The sequence below is a fragment of the Strix uralensis genome, chromosome 7 (assembly GCF_047716275.1).
Source record: "Strix uralensis isolate ZFMK-TIS-50842 chromosome 7, bStrUra1, whole genome shotgun sequence".
NCBI lineage: Eukaryota > Metazoa > Chordata > Aves > Strigiformes > Strigidae > Strix > Strix uralensis.
Window position 1 is genome coordinate 1,683,884 of NC_133978.1, and position 21,762 is coordinate 1,705,645.

At 43.2% G+C, this 21,762-nt stretch overlaps 1 protein-coding gene across 24 annotated transcripts in view; it reads left to right on the forward strand.

The window, feature by feature from the left end:
- Positions 1-20,924, forward strand: part of SGMS1 (sphingomyelin synthase 1) — a 101,087-nt gene extending 80,163 nt beyond the window's left edge. For 23 of the 24 annotated variants that reach the window (XM_074874138.1, XM_074874142.1, XM_074874139.1 and 20 more), the window contains 5 exons: positions 5,335-6,166; positions 11,535-11,652; positions 14,998-15,151; positions 15,864-16,030; positions 18,377-20,924. In XM_074874138.1, coding sequence (XP_074730239.1) covers positions 5,550-6,166; positions 11,535-11,652; positions 14,998-15,151; positions 15,864-16,030; positions 18,377-18,556 — 1,236 coding nt within the window. In that variant the 5' untranslated portion in view covers positions 5,335-5,549 and the 3' untranslated portion in view covers positions 18,557-20,924. Of the gene's footprint in view, positions 1-2,426; positions 2,475-5,334; positions 6,167-11,534; positions 11,653-14,997; positions 15,152-15,863; positions 16,031-18,376 lie in introns of all 24 variants that reach the window. The other variant, XM_074874154.1, reaches the window with a different exon arrangement.
- Positions 20,925-21,762: the final 838 nt, after the last annotated feature.

Genomic DNA, 21,762 nt, shown 5'->3' on the forward strand with positions numbered 1-21,762 from the left:
AAAGCGTTAAAGCTTCGATCTTTACAGTAGTTGATTTTCTTCTGCTTACGTGTGTGCACATTATCAGCGTGTGTCTCAGTGTTTGTCTTACAAGAAAATGTCACTAATTTATCTTCAAGCTGCTTATGCCTGGACCTCGCTCGTTTTAACAATATTTTTTACAAATGGTTTTATCTCAACTTTTCTGGGGTGTTTGGGAAGGATGCTCAGTGTTGCAACTGAAACACACCCACTGCCTCTGAAAAGATTTGAAAATCTCCTTGGCTCCTGGTGAGGAGCTCATCGCGGTTTCTGAAATGGCTGGTTATTTTACTGATTTCTATAGTGACTGTTGCCTTGGCAGCAAAGGTCCTTGCTTAGAGAATAAAAGCACTGTACAAACGTGAGGAAGGCATGATTTGATTTGGGAGGACTTAGGTTTTCTTCGGTCGGGTTTCAGAGTGCTTTAGGCGGAGATTGGAGATGAACAAATTGGTTTTAGGGGTCCCTTTGTGCTGTTTTAGGTGGATGTGGTTTTGTCTCATCAGTGTTAGTTGTGAGACGTAATGCTTTCTGCTTGCAAGTTCAGAGGTAGCAGGGAATGATGTGTTAACCTGCAGGCCAGCTCGGGGGTTGTGCGGAGGGAGGTTACTGCTCCGTGGACGCTGCAGCCATCCCAGACAGAGTCTCATGCCCCCTGCCTGGGGGATGTCCGTCACTCGCTCGGCCGTGAGCCCACGGAAGCTGAAACGAAATCTGAAACAGTGATGTCCAACGTGGGTGCTTAGTTATCCTCCAAGGAGATCAAGAGACAGAAAACTGCAAAGTTTTCTGCACCTTGGCCACCAAGTCAGATGTGGGGGTGTAGCCAAATGATGATTTTATTGCTGATTATCTTGTCCTTTAACCAAAGAGGTGGATACTCCCATGTTTTTGGTCCTTATTCCAACCGTATCTCTGCAAAGTGAACAGAGTAGTGTGCTCGTTTAAGTATTTAATACCATGACTACTGGGTAGTCCTGGCCACTGGGGTGGCTGTGGTCATGGTATTACAACCCTTACATGGGCAGATTGAAGTGGTGGTGGGAAATACTCCCTGTCAGAAAAGTCGAAAAGGATCTGAAAGTTTTGAGTTAGCACTTTAATGTTTGCTGGGAACGGGAAAAAAGGTCATGTAAATGTGAGGAGGTGGGGATTCGAGCCCTTGCTGAAGTTACTTCCTCCTGCTCAGTCTTGTGGTGCGGGTATTTTGAGATACCGGTTTTACACGGCATCATTATCATAGTGCAATCGGTATTATGATAATCGCTTTGTTATTTATAATTCATTATCAGCTACAGGCTCCTTAATGAAGCAGATCTGCTGCAGATGGAAGGAGGGTTTTAGTTGCCTGGCCCAGGCTAACAACCTGTATCAGAGCTGGGGACGCTTGGGCGTGTGCCCGTCCCGCTGCCGTCCCTGTGCCTTGCTTGGGGCAGTGAGACCAAGCTAAGCTCGTGGACATGGCCCGGCAGTAGCCGATGCCCATCCCTACCTCCTGTCTTCAGCTTTTGTGGACAGGAGACCTTTTGTGGAAGCAAGGAGGCCAGTGAGGGCTGTTAGTCTCCCATATCTCCTCACCTGATCAAGCTTTTGTGAATGCACAATAGGAAATGAGGTATTTTTAACGTGACAAGCTGGAAGGTTGTAAAGAAGCCTTGTTGCCTATCCCTCCCCCATTAGACAGGCTGTGAAATGGAGGTTTGAATGATAGGTGTTTGTTAGAAATTTTAGTTGTTTTTCTTTGTTTTAACTCTCAGTGAAAATGACTCTATGGCCTGCAGCCTTGGCAGGGTGTTATTTTTCCTCTAAGCCTTCCTCCTGTGAGTATCAGTTACTCTCTTTTAGAAAAGGTGCCTGATAGTGATTTACACGGTGGTGGTGTGATAGTAGCAGGCCGGGATTGCACTTGGCAGCGCTGTGCTCATGCTCCCAGGAGCATCATCTGTGAGGACTGAAGCTTTCTGCTCAGTCACTGCCTGCTCCTCGGTGAACTCCATGCCATCGTTGTTCGTCCATCCACAGAGGACGAGTTGGGGTGAAGGCATGTGCCTCTGTGTGTGAGAGGGGATTTCTCATTTTTAAAACCAACAAAGACTCTTAGGAGATATATTTTATATTCCATAAAGATACAAAAATTTGGGTTGAGAAATGTTTATTCTTCAGTATGATTTCTTTAGTAGCAGTACTGATGGTGAGTTTAAAGCACGAGCAAATTTCTGAATTGATTGTAGTTTTTAGTAATATTGCCAAAACCTGCAGTTTTACTGCAAGACACATAAATATGCTATTTCTCATAACACTGCCAGGCCAGGTATCATGGGGTTACACCAGCATATTATGACTCTTGTGCCAGTATCAGAATAATATTTGCAGCTGGCAACAGATTTTTTTTTTTGTTCTTTTAGGCTCCACACAGAGCTCATCTTAAAACCTGCTAGCTTAGCTGTGGCATGGTAAGTAAGGAGATGTAGTTTGAAGGTTGGCTACATGTTCCTGAACACTGATGAATGCAGCCTTTGCACTATGTCTTTGGGATCCTGAATCCTTAAGCATGCAGGAGGCTTGCGGCACGTTGTCAGGGGCTGGGCAGAAAGGCTGGTATGGCAGGAGGATGACGGCTAACAGTCTGCTTTCCTCCTTGCTGAGTGGTTTGGGAAACTGTGATTCAGTCACTTCAGCGTTTAAAATTGAAAAGGTTTAATGTTGCCCCACCTCGTGGTGTACGCAGAGTGCTCCAACAACCCCAAAGCCATGCTGAATTTGTAAAGCAGAACTTGGAGAGGCAGCCGATGTAGCTGTTAAACGGCAAGGGAAAATGAGGTCCTGCTGCGGGCTGAGAGCCCAGGTGTTGTAACAGGATTAAAAAATAAATGACTTCGGCTTTATCAAGATTGTAAGGCACTACCCTCTGAAGCAGCAAGCCCATAGAGAAGTCTGTTAGTGTTAGTTATGAATTTATGCTGCACAGTTTCTGGTGCTGCATATCATGTATTTCAACCAGAGTTTCGACCCTAGGACAAATGTGAAAGTGTGTGTTGCGTTTTCCTTCACGCAGACACCAATTCCCTGAGTTGTGAATTACTGGTGCATCACTTGAGACCGTTTAGAGAACAGTCAGTGTGAGGTTAATGGTTGGACTACATGATCTTCAAGGTCTTTTCTGACCTAGGTGATTCTGTGAAATATTGTGGATATCAAAAAGGCCATGGTGTTGCCATCTCCTTGATCTGCAGTGAGCAAGTCGAGTCACAGGCATTAGTGAGTGAGGTAGCTCAGGGCTGACATTGCCCTTAACGCGCAGAATGAGGCAAATGGGGAGCTGGAGGAAAACATCTTCTGATGACTGACTGCTGGTGACACCAATGCTCCCTGGCATGGAGTAAGGATGCAGGGCTCATGCTTGAGCTTTGTGCTGCGGCTAGTGCCAGAGCCAGGATTTCAGGTGCCCTCTGACTACAGTGGAGACTAGCGTTGGGGAGAGCTGAGCTGCTCTGCTTCAGTCAAAGTCTTGTAGGAGTTTCTAATGTGGGTTAACATGCATAATTCAATCCATCCTTTTTTTCCATGTTCAGAGCTGTGTAACTAAATACCGATTTGCTAAACACAGTTTGAATAATGAAGTGATCTGTGGCTAAAAGCCTTCCTCAGCACATATAATCACACTGAAAAAAAAAGAAAGAAAGAAAGAAAATAGAGCTGTATCCTCTCTTCTGCTGTTTTAAAACAGTGCAGATATTCGCAAAGGGGAATATTGGTCGTCATGCTTGCTCCATGGATTTAAATAAGTGCTCATGCATGGTGTGCCCAGCAAGGGAGAGGTGGTAGATGCAAACTACTGCCAGTCCTTGTTGGTCCAAAGCTTTTTCTTTTCTCCATCACCAGACCTGGTTCATTCCACGGGGAAGCAGATTAAAAACTGCACCTTGTGTTTCATGCTCAGTTTAGAGGTAACAGGTCAAAAAATATGTTTCTGTAGTATGGTCACATTTTGCATAGGAGTAGCTCTGTATCTGTTTTCTCCCACTTCTACTCAAATTGTGCCAGTCGTGTAGATTATTTTGGTTTTCCTCAATGTCAACTTTGCTCCCTGTGATGAAACACAAACATCTGGTAGCTTGTAAAAGGCTAAAATATTCCTTAAGCTGATAAAGGCATGATATGACTTGGAAGTGCTTTTTCCCCATGCTGTTACTTTCTTGAGGTCGCTTTGTGTTTACAGTGCTGCAGCCTCCTGCAGAAGCCATCCCTGGTCCGTGGGATGGCAGGCTGGACACAGGGGTTTGCACTGTTTTCCCTTCTGCTCTGGGGAGGACCATTTTTTGTTTGTTCACTGAATAAACATCTCAAACCTGGGAATTTGCTAGTGGTGTTCACTGCCACGTGATTGCCACCTCATGCTGAGGATTTTGCTGTCTCAAAAATGCAGGAAGAGGTTCCAGCAAGTAACATCTGTTTTCCTGTAATTTGTGTATTGGAAGTGATCAGCTTTTCTAAGCTATTTTTGTAATGAATTGGGCGTAGAAGTTCATTACCTAATTCTTTTTTTTTTTTTTAAAGTTTTACTTTCATTTTTCTGCTGGTTCCTTTTTTAGCCAATGACAAACATTTGTTTGCATTGTAGCTATATACCATGGAAACCATAAAATCTACCTTAAAGAGCTGCTGAACATCTGCTAGAGTCTTGCCAAACCTAAAGGTTTCTGTTTATTTTCAAGCTAACCTGTTTGGGCATTCATTTTCCTGCTGATGCTTTAGTCCAGAGAGTATAACCTTGCTTATCTACGTAATCTTTTTTTTGTGCTGCTGACCTGTAGAAAAGTGGGTTTTGTGGCACACTAGATATTTTTGCCTTGCAGAACAAAACCAGGCTTCCTATTCAATAACTAGGTGCAATGCATTGCATTAAAATGCCAGTCTGTAAGGAGGAGAGAAGGTTTGTGAGATGTATAACACTAAACGTGCTCGGTAGATCCTTAAATCCATTAGTATTGTGATTTTTAAGAGTAGTTTGGGTACCAGCTATGGACCAGAGCTGCATAGTAATAGAGAATTTAGTAAATACAGAGCAGGAAGGAGTCCTTCCCACAGGTGCAAAGTGGTGTTTATAATACAAAACTGTTAAAGCTCTTGAGTAATCAGTAGCAAGCTGGGAAAGGGCAGCGCTGTGTGTACAAGGCTAGAGCTCAAATCAGTTAGTCTTTTCCATGCCAGAGTCTAGCTATTCTTTTGCAGTAATTTTGTCTTTAAACATGAATTGCAAACTATTGGCAAATGCTGTCTTAATGACTGGTTTTGGGTTTTTCTCCTCCCTAGGAAGAATGCCAACACGAATATGAAGTGAATTGTTTCCTATGCTTGCCACAGCACCTGGATGCTCGTATCGGATGGTTAGAGACAGGGACTTGCCTCTCGCCAAACTGCTTCCTTGGACAAGATGAAGCCAAGGAGGAGCTTTCTGATGCACTGGAGTCGCAGTGACTGCTGCCCAATTTAAAATTGATGTCAGACTGCCCCGGCTGCCTGGCGAGATGAAAGAAGTGGTGTTGTGGTCACCTGAGGAGGTGACGAATTGGCTAACAGAAAATGCTGTGCCGGAGTATTGTGAACCATTGAAGAGCTTCACTGGGCAGGATTTGATCAACCTCACGGAGGAGGATTTTAAGAAGACTCCTCTCTCCCGGGTTTCTTCCGACAGCGGACAGCGGCTATTGCACATGATTGAAACTTTAAAAATGGCTCACCACATCGAGGCTCACAAAAACGGGCATGTCAATGGGCACATTCGCATCAGCAACACCACACGTGAGAATGGCTTTAGCACTAAAATGAAGCTGAACGGGATGCCAAATGGTTATAAGAAGGAGATGATAAAGATCCCCATGCCAGAGCCGGAGCGCTCGCAGTATCCTATGGAATGGGGCAAGACTTTCCTGGCTTTTATTTATGCACTTTTTTGTTTCATCTTTACCACAGTGACTATCTCAGTCGTTCATGAACGAGTGCCTCCCAAGGAGGTGCAGCCTCCCCTACCAGATGCATTTTTTGATCGCTTTGATCGGGTGCAATGGGCTTTTTCTATTTGTGAAATCAACGGCATGATCCTTGTAGGACTGTGGTTTGTTCAGTGGCTGCTCTTAAAATACAAGTAAGTAAAACCTTTTGAAAACAGAGTGCCAGGGTATACTTCTGGCAGCTTTTGGAGGTCAGATTCTGGTTTATATCCAAATAAAATGACGCTGCTTGTGATCTTTCTCATTTTGGTTTCCCAGACTGAAATAGATACCATGCCATAGGCAAACTGCAGTTTGTGTGGGCTGCTTGCACAGAAGGGAGAAGTTCAGTCTAACTGCTACCTAAGAAACTAAGAAATAACCCTGGTCTTTTTTGCCTGCACAATTAACCTGAATCCTTTTAACATGTGAAAAGCCATGAATTTGGATGTAATGGTGTTCCCAACTCAGTTGACTGTCCTGTCTGTTCAGAGGGAGCACAGCTCACACTGTAGTGAACACGGCTGCGAACCAGACTTGGGATTAATTTAGTGTGTCTGTAGTTTGCCTGATGTAAAGACTTACGTTACGATTATGATCAAATCTTAGACAAGATTTCTTAGTCAAAATCAACAGGCCGTGGTTTAGTCCGTGCACCTAAGCAGTGCTGCATGAAAAAGTGTTGAAGTATGTTTTGTGCTTGACATTAGATGGGACAGGTAATGTCAAACACAAAGTATGTCAAAAGCTAATCATAAAATATCAAAAGCATAGATATGCAATGAATTTACAAGGTCTTAGCGTTTATCTGCCTCCTTGCTCATACTGGTCATAATTGCAAGGATGAATTTACCTGCCAGTGGAAGTAACCTACTGCTTACCCTCTACAGAGTGCATGGGGATGCTTGCTTGAGGGTATTTATACTGCCGTAAATCCACACCTTGGGCTTGCTTACCACGAGTGCCTGATAGAAACCCTTGTGCTGCCTTGGCTGGGCATGAAGTGTTCAAAGTCAAGTGGCTTTAAGCAGTGTGAGGTGGCATATCACCTTTCCTTTCAAAAACTAGGCACAAGCATGTCCCCACAGCTGCCCAGCCCACAGAGGGTCTCTTCTTCTCTGCTGATACAACATCTCATTCCTTACCTGTTCACCAACACCTTTTTGTGACTTCTGTGAAGGAAACTGAGGAAGGGAAATAATTTGGGCCCCACCGTGTGAGATACAAGATCCTGCAATTCACAGAACTCTGTAATGATCTTAGAATTACAGACTGCCCTTTTTAAAGAAATAAAAGCAGAGGCCAATGGATCACTCACCCTTATAATGGAGAAAAACATTAAAACTTAAATGGTTCACCAGTTTCATAAGGTGCAGGTGGCTTGGAAGGAGAATTGCTAAGCTGGGGCAGGACACAGCTGTGGATTTCCATAGGATGGTGACAAATGTTTAAGTAATCCACAAGACTGAGATGATGGTTTATTCATCTCTTCCACTGCTTTATACTGTTTGATGTATTTTATCAGGTGAAATTTTAAAACGATTGTACACTTCTACAGAGGTGGTATTTGTTAAAGTTTCTAGAATGGTGTTTGTTTATTTTATTTGTTTGTTTAATTTATTGTTGTTATAGAATAGTAAAAAACTGTGGTATTGGTTTTTTTTTTTAATTTCTCAAATGTGCACATGTGTACAGGAGGAAGGATTTACCCTGGGTTGGCCTCTTGTTTTTTTTATGGCTGTAAGCTTCAGTATCCCTCTTATGTTGGTAGCTGCATCTGCACTCCAGCTCTTCTCCCCACTCCTCCAGCTGCCTACGGTGAATGTAGGGGACCATTAACTTTGTTGGGATCTCTGAGCGTAAATGTTGCTCAAAACCAAGGGAAGCATCTAGAGAAGGTGACATGGGATTGCTCTCCAGAATGGGGTGTCAGGTTAATAGGGCAATGTTGAGGGATCAAACACCCTGTGATGGAGCAGGGCAGAGTCTTTAGATTAAGAACAGCAGAATCCATAAGGTCCTTGGAGATGTCAAAGCAGTGAGACATGGGTTGACTTGATGATAAAGTATGTTGGTATCATTGATAGATATGAAGATTTCCCCCCCACCCCCCAATTTGCTTTGACGTGTTTGTTTTTACTTGCTTTAGAAAGGCTCTTTCTGGTGTTAGGGGAAGATGTCAGGGAGCCGCAGAGCTTTCCATTCCCGTTATCATCCCTGGAATAGTTGGGCAGTGCTGGTCAGTGTGTGTGTACTGGTCGCGTAATGCTTTGGAGACCAAAAGTCTTCTTTTTGTGTCAGTGAGCAGAGGTATCGGATGTTCAAGAGACCCAAGCTGTCGGTAGGCAGCAGAAAGGGAAGAACAGGAGAGGTGCTAACAGAGGTGCTAACAGGAACCCAGTGAGGTGGCTTTATCTGGAGGACCTCATCCTTGTGGCTTTGGATGGTGAATCACTTAAGTGTTATAAAAAGAGCTGAATCACTTTTGTGGTGTGGGTTATCACCTCCCTTTGAAACTTAGTTCAAGAATAAAGAGAGGGGTTTAAGACAGCTGGACCTTCCTTCTCTGACCTCCGATGGTGTCAGGGTAGCCATTGCCACACTCCATTCGAGATCCAAAGATACGATGTGAAGCCAGGTGGTTGCTGGGCAGGGTGAGACCTGGTTCCTCACCTATTCAGATGATAGAGATACCATTCAGGGATGTCTCCAAGTGCAAGCTCAGGGTCACCGGTGAACTGGCAGCATTGTTACCCGTGAGCTGAATTGCAGTCAGTGCCTGGGTTGAACCTTTGAGTGAAGGAGGCAGTTTCATAGTTTCAGGCTTTTTGAAACGCTTTTCTTTGCCAAGCAGTGAATTTCCCATTGCTTATCCTACCAGATCCATTATTTGCCGATAACCTGATTTCATCCAAGCTGAGCCTGCTGTTCTCCCAAGCAATGAAGGATGATAAAGCTGTGTCATTCATGATACTGATCACTCAGGTCTTCCTTGTTTAGTCCAGGGATTGCATGATGGTGCTGAATAGGACCTACGTGTCGTCTTTGTTGGACTGCAAAGTTGGGGTCAAAATGGAAGAGGGTGTTGGGTGTGTCTGTCCAGCTAACCACAGTGCAGGGTTTCCCTTGGCCCCTGTTACTGCTTTCTGGCCTGAAAATTAGTTTTACCTTCAGGTAGAGACTGGAGTTTCTGTCTGGCTTCAGGGCAAGGCACTAGATTTGGTGTGAGGAGACTGGTGACAGCTGTCTTTGAGCATCCATACAGAATACTGTCCACGGCATCGGGTTGGGTTGGTTTCTCACCAGCAAGCAGGAGCAGGGTGGATGTGCAGCCCTTGGCTGGGGACTCCCGTCTGCCCAAGCCTTTTCCTGCAGACACCGCGGGGAGCTTGATGAGTCCAGGCACGCTGCCGAGGCAGAATTAACTTCTCTGGGAAGCATTCCCAGATGTTTTGGGAGAAGTACAATGCTGGTTTTTGGCCATGCTTGACATCTGATTCAGCCTGCACGCAGCTGCATGGGATTGAAAAAGCAGAGTGCTCACTACCTGCGTTAGGTGAGGATTGGATGACTGTAATAAAAATTGTCTTGGCCAGTAATAAGCTTAGAGGTTGTACTTGCTAGCTGGCTCATAATCACACACACGCACACACACACAAATCCTTTTGAGAAGGGAAAATATGAGGCTTTTTACATTTTTTTAATATTACAGTACAGAGCACTTTGACACAGACTTTCCTAAGCTAAAATATGCTAAATTCAGCTAAAACAAGTAGGTTCATGTGTAATTTTAATGAAAATTAAAAATTCAGTGCTCAATAGAACACTGCTGCTTCTTCAGTCTCTTGAAATACAGTGCTGCTCAGTCTTTAATCCCCAGCATCCCTGTTTGTCTTTATACCAGGTTATAAAGTAAAGCAAGTTTGTGTCTGGTTATAAAAGCCAGGCACAAGTGCGAGATCTTTATTGGATCACCCTTCCAAGAGAAGAATTCCCATACAAAACGCAGAGGGAAACCAGTGCCCCAGTGGCATGGTGCCTTCCACTATTGAATTTCAGTCCATGGAGCTCCATTAATAATTTTTATCTCCCAGCTTTGTCCATGTTTACACCAAGAAGGGAAAGAAAAAAAATGAAATACTGTGTTTCAATAGCAGTGAGCACTTGAGCGCGACGTGCATTTACGCTGTAATAGTTGAAGCTTTTCTGATAAATTAAGACACTCAAGTTGTTATTGATCTGGCACTGCAAAGTCATACTCCGCCGAGAGTGGAGCACTACAGTTTAATAACTCTGCCAAAAGCTATTAAAAATAAAAAAGATGGCCAATTTTGAGCTTCAAGAGAGCTCTGCTTGATAGAAATATTATTTTTTAAAAAAGTGAATGCTTCAAAATAGCAACAAATGAATGCCAGAACTTGCAGCTTGTGTTGTAACCCTTGTATTCCCCAAATGATTATACTTGTAAATAATGTAAAATCAACCAAAACCAACAGGGTCTGTAACCAGAAGGACACAAAGGGTTTATGTGGTTAAGGTCAGAAACTTCTGTAACTGTATTTGACCTTGATTTTTGTAATGCTGGCAGCAATTTGTCTTTGCTGAACTCTCTGTGAGCTCCAAATAGAGGTTGCTCCTGTCCTGGTGGATGTGCCGGATGGGGTTTAATTGTCGTAGTCGTAGCTCTTTCCTTGTGATGTTATTAGTTGGTACGTAGCAGTGAGACTCCACGGGCCAGTTTTGGGGCTGGCTGTCCCTCCTGAGTCACAGCTGCAGCTCTTTACCCGCTGTGTTCTTGCTGGCTTTGCAGAACTGCATCGCGGTACCCCAGAATTGCATCTGCATGCTCTGCGTACAGCAGCGACTCGCTGGCAGCCCTCAGTGAATAAATCTCTTTGCAGCTACGGCTGCTTGCCTGGCGAGTGGCTTCCTGTGAAAACACCCTGTCCTGTAGCCAACGCAGTTCTGAATTTGTATTTTGGGGGTTTTGTTGCTGATGTGAATTGCTTCCTCTTCAATGCCGCTCGGGAAAGATGGTTCTCACTTGTTTCATTCATACAAGATATTTCTTCTCAAGCAGCCCTTTGTAATTACTACATGTGTGTGTCAGCTAATACTAACTTACTGCTTTTCATCTTAAAATGAAAATACTGTAACTTTATCCCCTGCCTTGAATAGAAAATTGGTGACCTCTCAAAGCTAATGGAGGGGTGTGGGGCATGAAATCCCTTTTAATGTCTTCAATACTAAATCTGCACAGGCTTTTGTATTCTAATCCTTATATTTCCTGTAATCTGCACCTTCATGGGTAATGTTAGTTGAGTTGCTCTTGTGTTTCTGACCTGTAAAGTGTGGGAATATTTGTAAAGTAATTAAGTATTCTCAGGTGTAAACTGATACTCTCACAAGTTTCAAAAGCATCCAGAAGAGAACAGTCATTTATTTTATTTACCTTTGCATATTTTGTTTGCATTGAGTGACCTCCTTATTTTTTTTCTTTTTTTTTTTTCTTTTTTCTTCTAGGTCTATAATTAGCAGAAGATTTTTCTGTATAGTTGGCACACTATACCTGTATCGGTGTATTACAATGTATGTGACTACACTCCCAGTACCTGGCATGCATTTCAAGTGTTCTCCGAAGGTAAGCTTTTCTTGCTGCCTTTCCATATTTTAATGTATATGTTTGCCCCTTGTCCTGCTGTTACCAAAACTATGAGCAACGCTTTCTCAATAATTGTTACTAATTTGAAAATACCGGTTTGACATGATGGGGATGTCCTTCTGCAGATCATCAGCTTCCTTCTTGGTGAAGGTGTTGACGGTTGCTTCGGGGCAGTGTAGGCCTTCACACCCTTTTCGAAGTGCTAATCTATGCAATTTCTATATCATTTTCAACTAATTTGTACCATCAGCATTTTTCTGTCTCCACCGAAGCAGTCGAAGGTGTGCAATCTGTGAAGGTGCCACATGTGACTCATTTATTTCTAAGCACTTCAGTGTGTCAAATCCAAGTATGATTTGTATTTGAAAATGGCCCAGAGAGACTTTTCTAAGGCTGTCTCCTTTGCAGCCATTTGTCCCTGCATGTATTTTTGCAATTGTGTTAGCACAAGGACTTGCCACTTCCTCCCTGATCTAGCACTGACTCCTGTTTGTTGTTGCCAAGGAATAAAATGGGCTTGTGAGAGCTGTGGCTGAAACCAGGCTACTGAGACAGAGGTGCTTAGGCAAGACCCTTGTAGTCAGCCTTGAGGGGTAATTCCCATGCTGGGGGTGGAGATGGGATGGGGGTGGTGGTGTTGCATCCACCTTGTATCACACAGGTGCTGGTGTAAGCGTAGTCCTTACTGCAACGTGCTGTTTGTGGTAGGGAAATGCAGTTTAACACAGACTGGACTTTTGTGCTAGGGAACAAGGTTCACATTTTAGACACAAGTGCTTTTTCTCCGTAGTGGTTCATCTCTGTGCCCACCCTGGGGTTGTTTGTGCTATAGTTTGATCTAAGCAGGAGAAAGGGGGGAAAACCAGTAATTTCTGCATGTGCAGTTCAGTGGCTTTGTGTGCACAGCCGTTACTTAGATGACAGGTAGTAAAATCACTGGTTTACAGATAGTAAAATCCTGATTTGACTAGGTACACGTGCTGTCGCTGTTTCGGAGGATTGCTGGTGTGTATAAACAAAGACGAAATGCTTCGGTTCCTCAGGGAAGTAAAGCTAACCGTTTGTTTGACAAGGCAGAACGTTTGCCAAGCTACGTGTGGCTTTCTGAGGGACTGAGGTCTTTGGTAAAGAGAAGTGAGTGGGAGAGGAGTCAACATGGTATTTGATCAGTCAACCGTTATGAAATTAAAAAAGAAAGCACAGATATTTATGGGCTGAAGTCTGCCCATAAAGTCTGCCATTTTTTATAAATTTACAGTGTTGGCAAGTCTGTCTCATGACTCAAAGACAAGCCTATGTTGTGCTCTTCTATTGCCCTGATAAGACTAAGCTTTCTTGAAAGCTATAAATATACTGGTGGGAAAAGAATAACCTCTCCACACCTTATTGAGTTATATGTGATTGTGAAGAGTGGGCTTTGGGGAGCATTATTTTAATATTTTGTAAGAAACTGTTAGCAAGAAGTGTTTAATTCCTGCGAAGACCCTGTTTAAATCTGTCAGAAAGTACTAATTTCTACTTCTTAAAGCAAGACTGAGCTTTAAAATAAAACAAAAACATGCCTATAACGGCCAGCCAGGAGGATCTATGTTTCCTTCTGACTGTTAAATGGTTACCATGGATTTTAAAATCTCATAAAATGAGGTAAGGATCCAGCACCTGTGTAGTCACATGCATTCATCCATTAGTCTTGCTCCTTGGAGCTCAGATGGTTCCTGCTTCTCTTTGGGTCCTGGAGGTGCTGAGTACATCCTGGTCATGCTTGTCCCACAGCATGCACTTTCTTTGTGGGTTTCTTTAACATTTGGGCTTGTTTTAGAGCTGGGAGCAGCAAAAGCAGAGTCTTGGGACAGTACCAGCTGCCCTTCAGTCACCTGGAAGGAGGGAAAGAGGTGTCCTCACCAGAAGGACTTGATTTGCTTCAGTTTGACTTTCCTAAGGCAAATTGACACTTTTCCAGAAATGCCCTCTGAGCCAGCACCGTGGGTTGGAGGCGGGTCAGAGCAAATCCGTCGGGTGTGGAGGAACATCCCCATCGCTCTCACGGATTGTGGGAGTTAAGGCCAGCACAGAAGTTTGGCACCGTGCTCTGACAAACACCATGTATGTTTCTTTCGAAACATGAAGTGGAAAGAAACGATTTTGAAGACTTTCCAAGTCAGGGTGGTGGGAGGCCTTAGAGTTTGGAGTGAGATACTCTCTTCTGTGTGTTGAGTCTGGGTTTCAGCAGCTGGATGTACGGCTTGGGCAGTTCATCCCGTTTTCTGTTGGATTATCATTAGGGCCTGTGCTATTATGAACAAGATGAATTAAATTAAGCTTGATTTATTTTAGAGTACATTGCCACTTGAACAGAAGGAAAAACAGATGTTTAGAGAACATGACAAAATTCTAGCTATAGCTGGAAATATTTTCAATTCTTTTTATTGGTGAAGCTGGATTTTTGAGACTATTATAGAAGCTGTAGGTTTTCCAAGAGTCATTATTCTGAACCTCACTGTATGTATGTGACATTCATATATGTATATATATATATACACACACACACACATGCCCACTGTGTATCCCAGTGCAAGAATATAATGAATAAAAAGAGATCTGAACCCATTAGCTCTGCTTGAAGATTCCCACTAAAAATAATTTTCCTGCACAGCCACAAACATTAGCAAAGGCTGCCAAGAAAACCTGGGAGAAAGATTACGCGTTTACATGATAGCAGCAATAAGTACTTATAAATAACATTGAAAACTTTTGCTCAGCTGCCTGTTTTAGCAGAAGTGTAGCACTCTGAGTGTAGCCACTGGCAGGAGTTTAACAGCTTTTGGACCAGTTTTTTGCCTTGGTGTTACACTGAAAAGATGCCGTGTTTTTCACTGCGACTTGACGTGACCTGGTGTAAAGGGTTTTTACACACATGTATACATAAACTAATATGTGTCTAAATAGAATTGCCTTTTTTTCCATGCCTTTTCAGTCTATATTGTGAGTGTAGGAAAAAACAGGAGTCCTTTGGGATATTGTGTTTATAGGGAAATTGTAATAATGTCCTAGATTCTTCATACATTGGATACGTCAAATAAAATAATATTTTAGACGAATGGATGGAGGTGCATATGGCCTGTGCTTACATGAGCACTAGCTATAATAGATGCAAAGCATCAATAAAAAAAATAAACTTATGTCTCAGATTTACTGATTAATTGATCTTGGGTATCAAAGCAAAAAGAGAGAATAACTGAAGGGCAAAGTTGCTGTCTAACACCATAACTCTGAAAGGTTAGCACTGATATTTTACTGTGCTTTTGTGTTTTACTCTTCCACCAGCTTTTTGGAGACTGGGAATCTCATCTGCGAAGGATAATGAAATTGATTGCTGGCGGAGGATTGTCCATCACAGGATCCCACAACATGTGCGGCGACTATCTGTACAGCGGTCACACCGTCATATTAACTCTTACATACTTATTTATCAAAGAGTGTAAGTTCGTTACTGTTAATTTGGAGTTTCCTGTTGTATAATTCCTTGCTAATTGAAGAATTATTGTTGTGCTGATCGGTAAATACAATTAAATGCATGCTTTTTCAATTAAATAAAAATAATAGAACTATAAAGACTTAGGACTTACTGAAGAAGAAAACTTTGGAGACAAAATAAACCACTTCACCATGTAGATGTCTGAATTAAGCATTTTATTTCAAAAAAATTTTGTTTAGAATATGCTTGAAACCTTCATTGCACCCTGCTTGCTGAATGTTATTTCGACTATGTGTCTCCTAGTCTAGAGAGAGATGAATGCCATGCTAAATGCAAGGTTGCTCATTTTGCAAGAATCAGGCCTTAATGTATGCACTTACCTTTTACGAAAGGCAAGAGGGATGGATTGCCATCTATATTGAATCAATATTGAAATACAAATCGGTTAATTTTACCAATCAGGGTATATTATATTGTTATGTATTGGGCCTGTTTCTCAATGACTTCATAACCTTTCGATTTTCCAAGGATCTCATTATCACTGAGTACAATTTCAAGTTAAACCTTAAGGGAATGATACTTATTTTGTGATGCCCACAATCCTGCTCTTAATGCACTACCCACCCAGGGTTGTGGTCCACATCCTCTGCTAATTACAGTGATTACACTGATAACATTACACTTTGAAATAATCACTGCTTGTGCTTCTTTCCAGATTCCCCACGACGACTCTGGTGGTATCACTGGCTTTGCTGGGCACTCAGCATGGTTGGGATGTTCTGCATCCTCCTTGCTCATGACCACTACACTGTGGACGTGGTGGTGGCTTACTACATCACTACAAGACTTTTCTGGTGGTATCACACAATGGCCAACCAGCAAGTGAGTTTCTCCCAGTCTTCGGATCCACGTCAGTCCCCTTGCTGTCGCGCGGGGGTGGGTGAACATCCACTCTTTGCCTTAAGCCTTTCTGCAGGAGGAGGAGTGGACTCACCCGTGTCTGGTGGAGCATCCCTCTCTTCCCCGCCTCACACTGGCAGAAAAGAAAGAGGCGTCATTGGTCGGGTTCACCTTGAGTCTTGCCCACAAAAATACCTGAAGGTCTGCCCAGGGCAGACAGGCAGGCCTCTCCGTGCTTCTGCCGTGTAACCTCAGTTTTTGCAGTCTTTCTGAATTTGGGCCAGTTGGCCTGTTTTGTGATAGCAGAGCAAACCGTTTAGGTGTGGTGAGGTTTGTTTGCCTTGGGTGGTTTTTTTTTTTTATTTGTTGAAGCCAGCTGGGTTTTCCTTGTATCCTGTGGCTTGTGCCCTTTAGTTAGATGACAGGTCTCTTGAAGAATAGTATGAGGCCGCATTACAAATGAAGCAGTCTTTCAAAGTCTTTCCAAGTGGTGGAAAGTTCCCCTGACCAAGGGAAATGTTCTCCTTTTGGAGGGTAGTGCAGTGGAGAACAGGCTGCTCCTGTCCTAAGGCCCGTGTCTGGGAAGGCGTGGAAATTAGGGTGATGAGGGAAATGCTGAGAACAAGGAGCTGCTTAGGAGGAGACGCAGCACGTGATGGGAGAGAGCAAAGCAGAGTTTGTAACACTCAACCAGAGAGCTGCAGTAATGATTCAAAGGTTGAAGGAAGAAGTTTAAATGAGGTTTCATATCATTCTCGTTGTTCTTCCTTTCCTGCCAGTGAGCTAGATCAATAAGAGACAAGCTTACAATGCTGAGCAATGTGTGAGAAAACGCACGAGTCTGTTATCCATGGGAAAGACCTAGTGAGTTAAGAGAAACTTACTCTTAGGTCTGTAACAGGAAATTGGTGTCCAAATATTCTCTGTGCAACATGGAGAAATATTTTGCTTATCTGTTGCATATGACTCCAGTTAATTATGTTTAAGAAAGACCTAGCATGATGATAAGAAACTAGTTAATATTGTGATGGTACAGATTTTTAGATCATATCAAGGTCTTCTAGCTGCCATGTCATATTATTCCAGTGGCTTTGGTGCTGCTTGAAGCAATACACCACAGTCAAGCCCTGTGGTATGTTTTTACCACCAAATGCCTGATTGCAAAGAACGCACTTTGATTTTCAGTCAGTTTGAGAACCACTGTGTTCGATAGCAATCTGTGCCCAGACTTCATAACTCTTGTCATGCACCACCAGATTGACTTCCACGCTTTGAATTTGCTCCTGGCCTCTGTCAAAACAACGGTGCTGAGTGGCTGTGCTTCCAAGCTGGCAGCTACTGAAGTTAGGATTACCTTGAGTGCTAATGACATCTTGCTTCAGAAAAGCCCTTTGTCTCGCTGTATGGGAAAGTGCCTGTTTTGCTGCATGGTGTGACTCAGAAGATGGCTCAACGTTGCTTCCCTAAGCTGCTGAGATGTTGGGAAATGCCGATCCCTGGATCCTTACCTGAGCACATGTTTGTGTGCTAGTCTCTCTTCCTGGTGCTGCTGTGCATGCAGAGGGCTGTGGCTTGTGTCTGACCTTAAAATTAAAAGCAAAAGCCCCCTAGGGCTTAAGTGGATTTATTTTACATGTGATTTTTATGACATGGGAAGAAAGCTTAGCATACAAGCCCTATGCTTGCGCTTTCTGGTGGGCTGATACAACGCTTCCCTGCTCTGGTGTTGAAAAGATGCAGCAGGGTAGTTGGATAACTGCCCTGGTGCCTGCCCACTCCTTGTGTCTGGGCTGTGGCTTGCTCATGGCTAGGAGAAGAAAAAGGGGGGGTGGGAGAGCGTGTGGAGGGCAGGGCAGGGTTTGTTACCTCCTCTGGATGGGCTGAGGCATGCCTTGCTCTTGTAGGCACACAGCCAGGCTCTGAAGTGATTCTTGAGCTACGTGTAATTTCAGAGCTACTTAGGGAAACAGCTGTGCTTTGGGTTGGGTTCTTTTTTCACTCCCAAAGTATAGACTGATCTTTTGGGCCATTCATTATTTTCCTGTGGGACCGCTGAACAGCTGAGGGCTTGGAAACAAGGGTGAGCCTCACTTGGGAGCAGCGTTTTGTGTGTTTGTACAGGGGGGCTATGGAAAAGTAGCTTGGCTCCTCTTGATCGTTGTCCATGCAGATCTGTTTGGGAAGTGTTTCTAGATATCAAGAGATTTTTGGAAGCAGCTGTAAGCAAGACGCCCCTGATGAATGGTAGCAAGCGACGTGCAGTGAAGTCGTGCAAGTCAGTGACATGCTCCTTTGTAATTCTCTTTTTTTCTGATTATCTTTGTGCAGGTGCTAAAAGAAGCTTCCCAAACTAACCTCCTTGCAAGGGTCTGGTGGTACAAGCCCTTCCAGTACTTTGAAAAGAATGTCCAAGGAATTGTACCTCGCTCCTACCACTGGCCCTTCCCCTGGCCAGTGCTGCACCGGGGCAGGCAGGTGAAATACAGCCGCCTGGTGAATGACACGTAACAACGTGTCGACGGACAAAATGGGGGGGAAAGGACCTGTCCCAAGTGCTAAGAACTCCGTACGAGAAGATGCCATAAAAAAAATATCAACTGCTCCCTAACCCTTTCTTTTAACAGTTCCCTTGACTTAACCTATTCAGTTACCTGGTAAGCACTGTGATCTTTTTTTCTCTCCAAAGGATCTGCGTTGGACAACAATAAAGAAAATTTAACTTATCATGCACTGTTATACATTTCTTGTTAATAGATTTGGGATTTACATTTACCCATCACCATGTTCCTTTGTATATGATGCGACAGCATAAATGAAAGCTTTTATATCATAAGTTCTGGTCTTTCCAGTCACATCTGGGAATAAAGCATATTATTTTCTTGGGAAAACATACTTTTCATATCTCTTGCCCCAAAGATTGGGCTGTAAGCCATTTTCTAAGCAAATGACTATATGAAGGTTTCTAATACCTGCCTTGGGTAAAATCGAGAAATCTTTCTACCTGTTGCACCGCGCTACGAATAAGATGATAGACACAGGAAGGTTTGGCAATCTTGATTTTGTAGAATCTGCAGTGACTGTGTCAAAAAGGGCAAAAAAAAAAAAAAAAAAGAAAAAAGAAAAAAAAAGAAAAAAAATTGTAAAGTGATTTTCTAAGTATTTCCTAACTTTATTTTTCAAAATGTGTATGAAAATTAAATTTAAAAAGATTTTTACATGTCAGAGAATAGAGAGTTAAAATTTAAAGAAAATGCTTCTTGGGAGAGAGAGATTTGTCTATGTTTCTAGTGCCTTTCTTGTCTTGATTGTATGGTCAGTAGGCAGTCTTAAATGTTTTTATTTAAAATAAAGTATTCCATGAAAGCAGAATTATATATACTGTATAATTACTAATTTTTGCATTTATAGCTAAATTAAACTGGAAATTTGCTTATAATGTTGAAATTGCCATGTGTAGGGAAAAAAAACCAAATAAAAAGGGTCCGATCTTGCTCACACATTGTGGGCAGGTCAAACTAAAAGGTATCACTTTATTGTCTACTTGGTAGCTGTATTTTAAAAAGAAAAACAGCCATGAATTCCTGTTTTTTAAGAATTTTACAAATGATCACTGAGTGAACTACGAATGGTTTCTCCATCCCGTATTGAAATGTTGTTGAAAAACAACAAAGATAATCTATTTCTTTAAAATATTTGTGCAGAAACTGCATGTAATTATAAGTTTCACTCCTACCATACATACTGTATGTTTGGGGAAGTATTCTATCCTAAACTTGCCAATGTGCAGAACAAAATAGTTTTTTTAAAGAATGAAGAAGAGAAAATATATATATAAATATATATATATCCATTCTGTATTTTACGTGAAGCAGAGTTATCTTCTGTAGGGTTTTTGTGTATTCACAAGGTGATATTTGTATTGTAAAACAACAATGGTGAAGGAAAATAAAAAGGCTTTTGAAAAATGTAGTTTCCTTTATCTTTTTAATGTTAAGTTTAAATTTAAAGCTGGGTTTATTCTTCCAGACCTTGCCTTTAATTTTATGTGTTATTGCACTGTAGGCCATCAAATTTGGACTGTATGGAAACTGCATTGATTTCGAATTGCTGTTTGCGTTGGGCAAAACAGTGCCTTATCTGAAATAAATGCTATGCAATAGATTCTGATCGTGCGGGAGCCGGGAGCGGATAGGAGAAGCCTTCCTGGGAGCCATCACCAGGGCTTGAAAAATCTACCACAAAACTGCTGGGACGGAGGGCGTTGCAGGGTAAACATCCGTGACCCCAGGATCTATCAGTCCTGTCACTTAAACGACAAAAAAAAAAAAAAAAAAGTGAAATTTCTGTGAGTATGTGGTGGTGAAAGTGTCATTTATTTCTTCTTTTCTTTTTTGGGGGGGGGGGATGGTTTGTCTCTACTTCTCTGCCCTGTTCCTCAGCCTTGGCCAAAAACTTCCTTGAAGGATTGATGAGGTGTTACTTCTGCTGCTTTGCCTCGCTGTTGCTTGGGATGCTGAACAGGAGGAACCTGTTTCTTATCAGTGCTCTCTCTCCCTGGGAGGGAGGGGGTTTCTTCGTGCCCCATGCTTCTTGGCAAAACCCTTTGCAACAGTGTTTGCAGAGCTGTCTGCGAATTTTAGGGATCAGCTCTGCATGCTTTACCTTCAATTCACAGTATGATCTTTGCAGCGATGTGGTTGAAAGCTGATTTTTAAAAAAAGGAAACCCACCCCGAGATGATTGCTTGAGAGAATTCACGCTCCCAGATGTAAATGAACAAGTAGATTTTTCAAGACCTGGCATCACGCACATCAAAACCATTGACATAAGTAAATGTATGGATATATGCACATGACATTAAATGAAATCTGCTGAATTCTGCATTGTAGTGTCTGACTTACTGCATGGACCTGGCCTAAACATGGTTTTGTTTTTGTCACAGCAGAGCTGTGCTTTGGCAGAGCATGCTGTCTTGAGAAATAAGTCTGGGCAAGCAGGGACATGGAGCTCAGCAGTGTGGCGTTGCTCAGGGGTCTGCCTAGGCTGCAAGAGGGGACCTGGGGGATAGACACAGGGCAAAATTGTTGTGCGTCAGTGCTCCAGACTGTAGCGCTTTGTGCTGCCTTGTTCTCCTCCTCCCCTGCGAGTACCTGCTCGGCAGCACCAGCTCTGTACGATGGGTGATGGCTTGTGATGGCGCTAACGCTGCAGGGCTGGGCGCGGGGAGTGCAGCTGCTGGTTGGTTAGCATTGTGCTAAGGACTGGGGATCCCCAATTTCCCACCTTCAGCTATGTTTTCCCCCAAACCACGCAGGTATGGTACATCGACAGCGATTCTTTGGCCTTCGCTTTCTGGAGAAGCGTAGCCCAGGGGTGATGGCTGTCTCCTGGCGGCTTTGAACACCCATGCTTGACTTTTGAACTTTATGTTTCTGGGGTGAGATCTTTGGGCAACTTCCAGGGGCCCAAATAGAGGCTGAAGCACTGCGTATGTTGTCCCCTTGCCCCGGGGCACGGGTGCGCTGTGTGCAGCTGCCTTGGGTAGTGAAGCTGGTGCTGCTTGGGTGCACGTGGACCTTTACCACTGATGCCCGTCAGAGAGGTGAGCGCAGCCAACTCGTGCCAGCGTGGAGCGTGAAGTCAGTGAGAGAGCTGAAATCCGGTGGTGGTGCTGCCTTGATGAAAGCAAAGGGAGCCCATGGCTTTTCCCACGT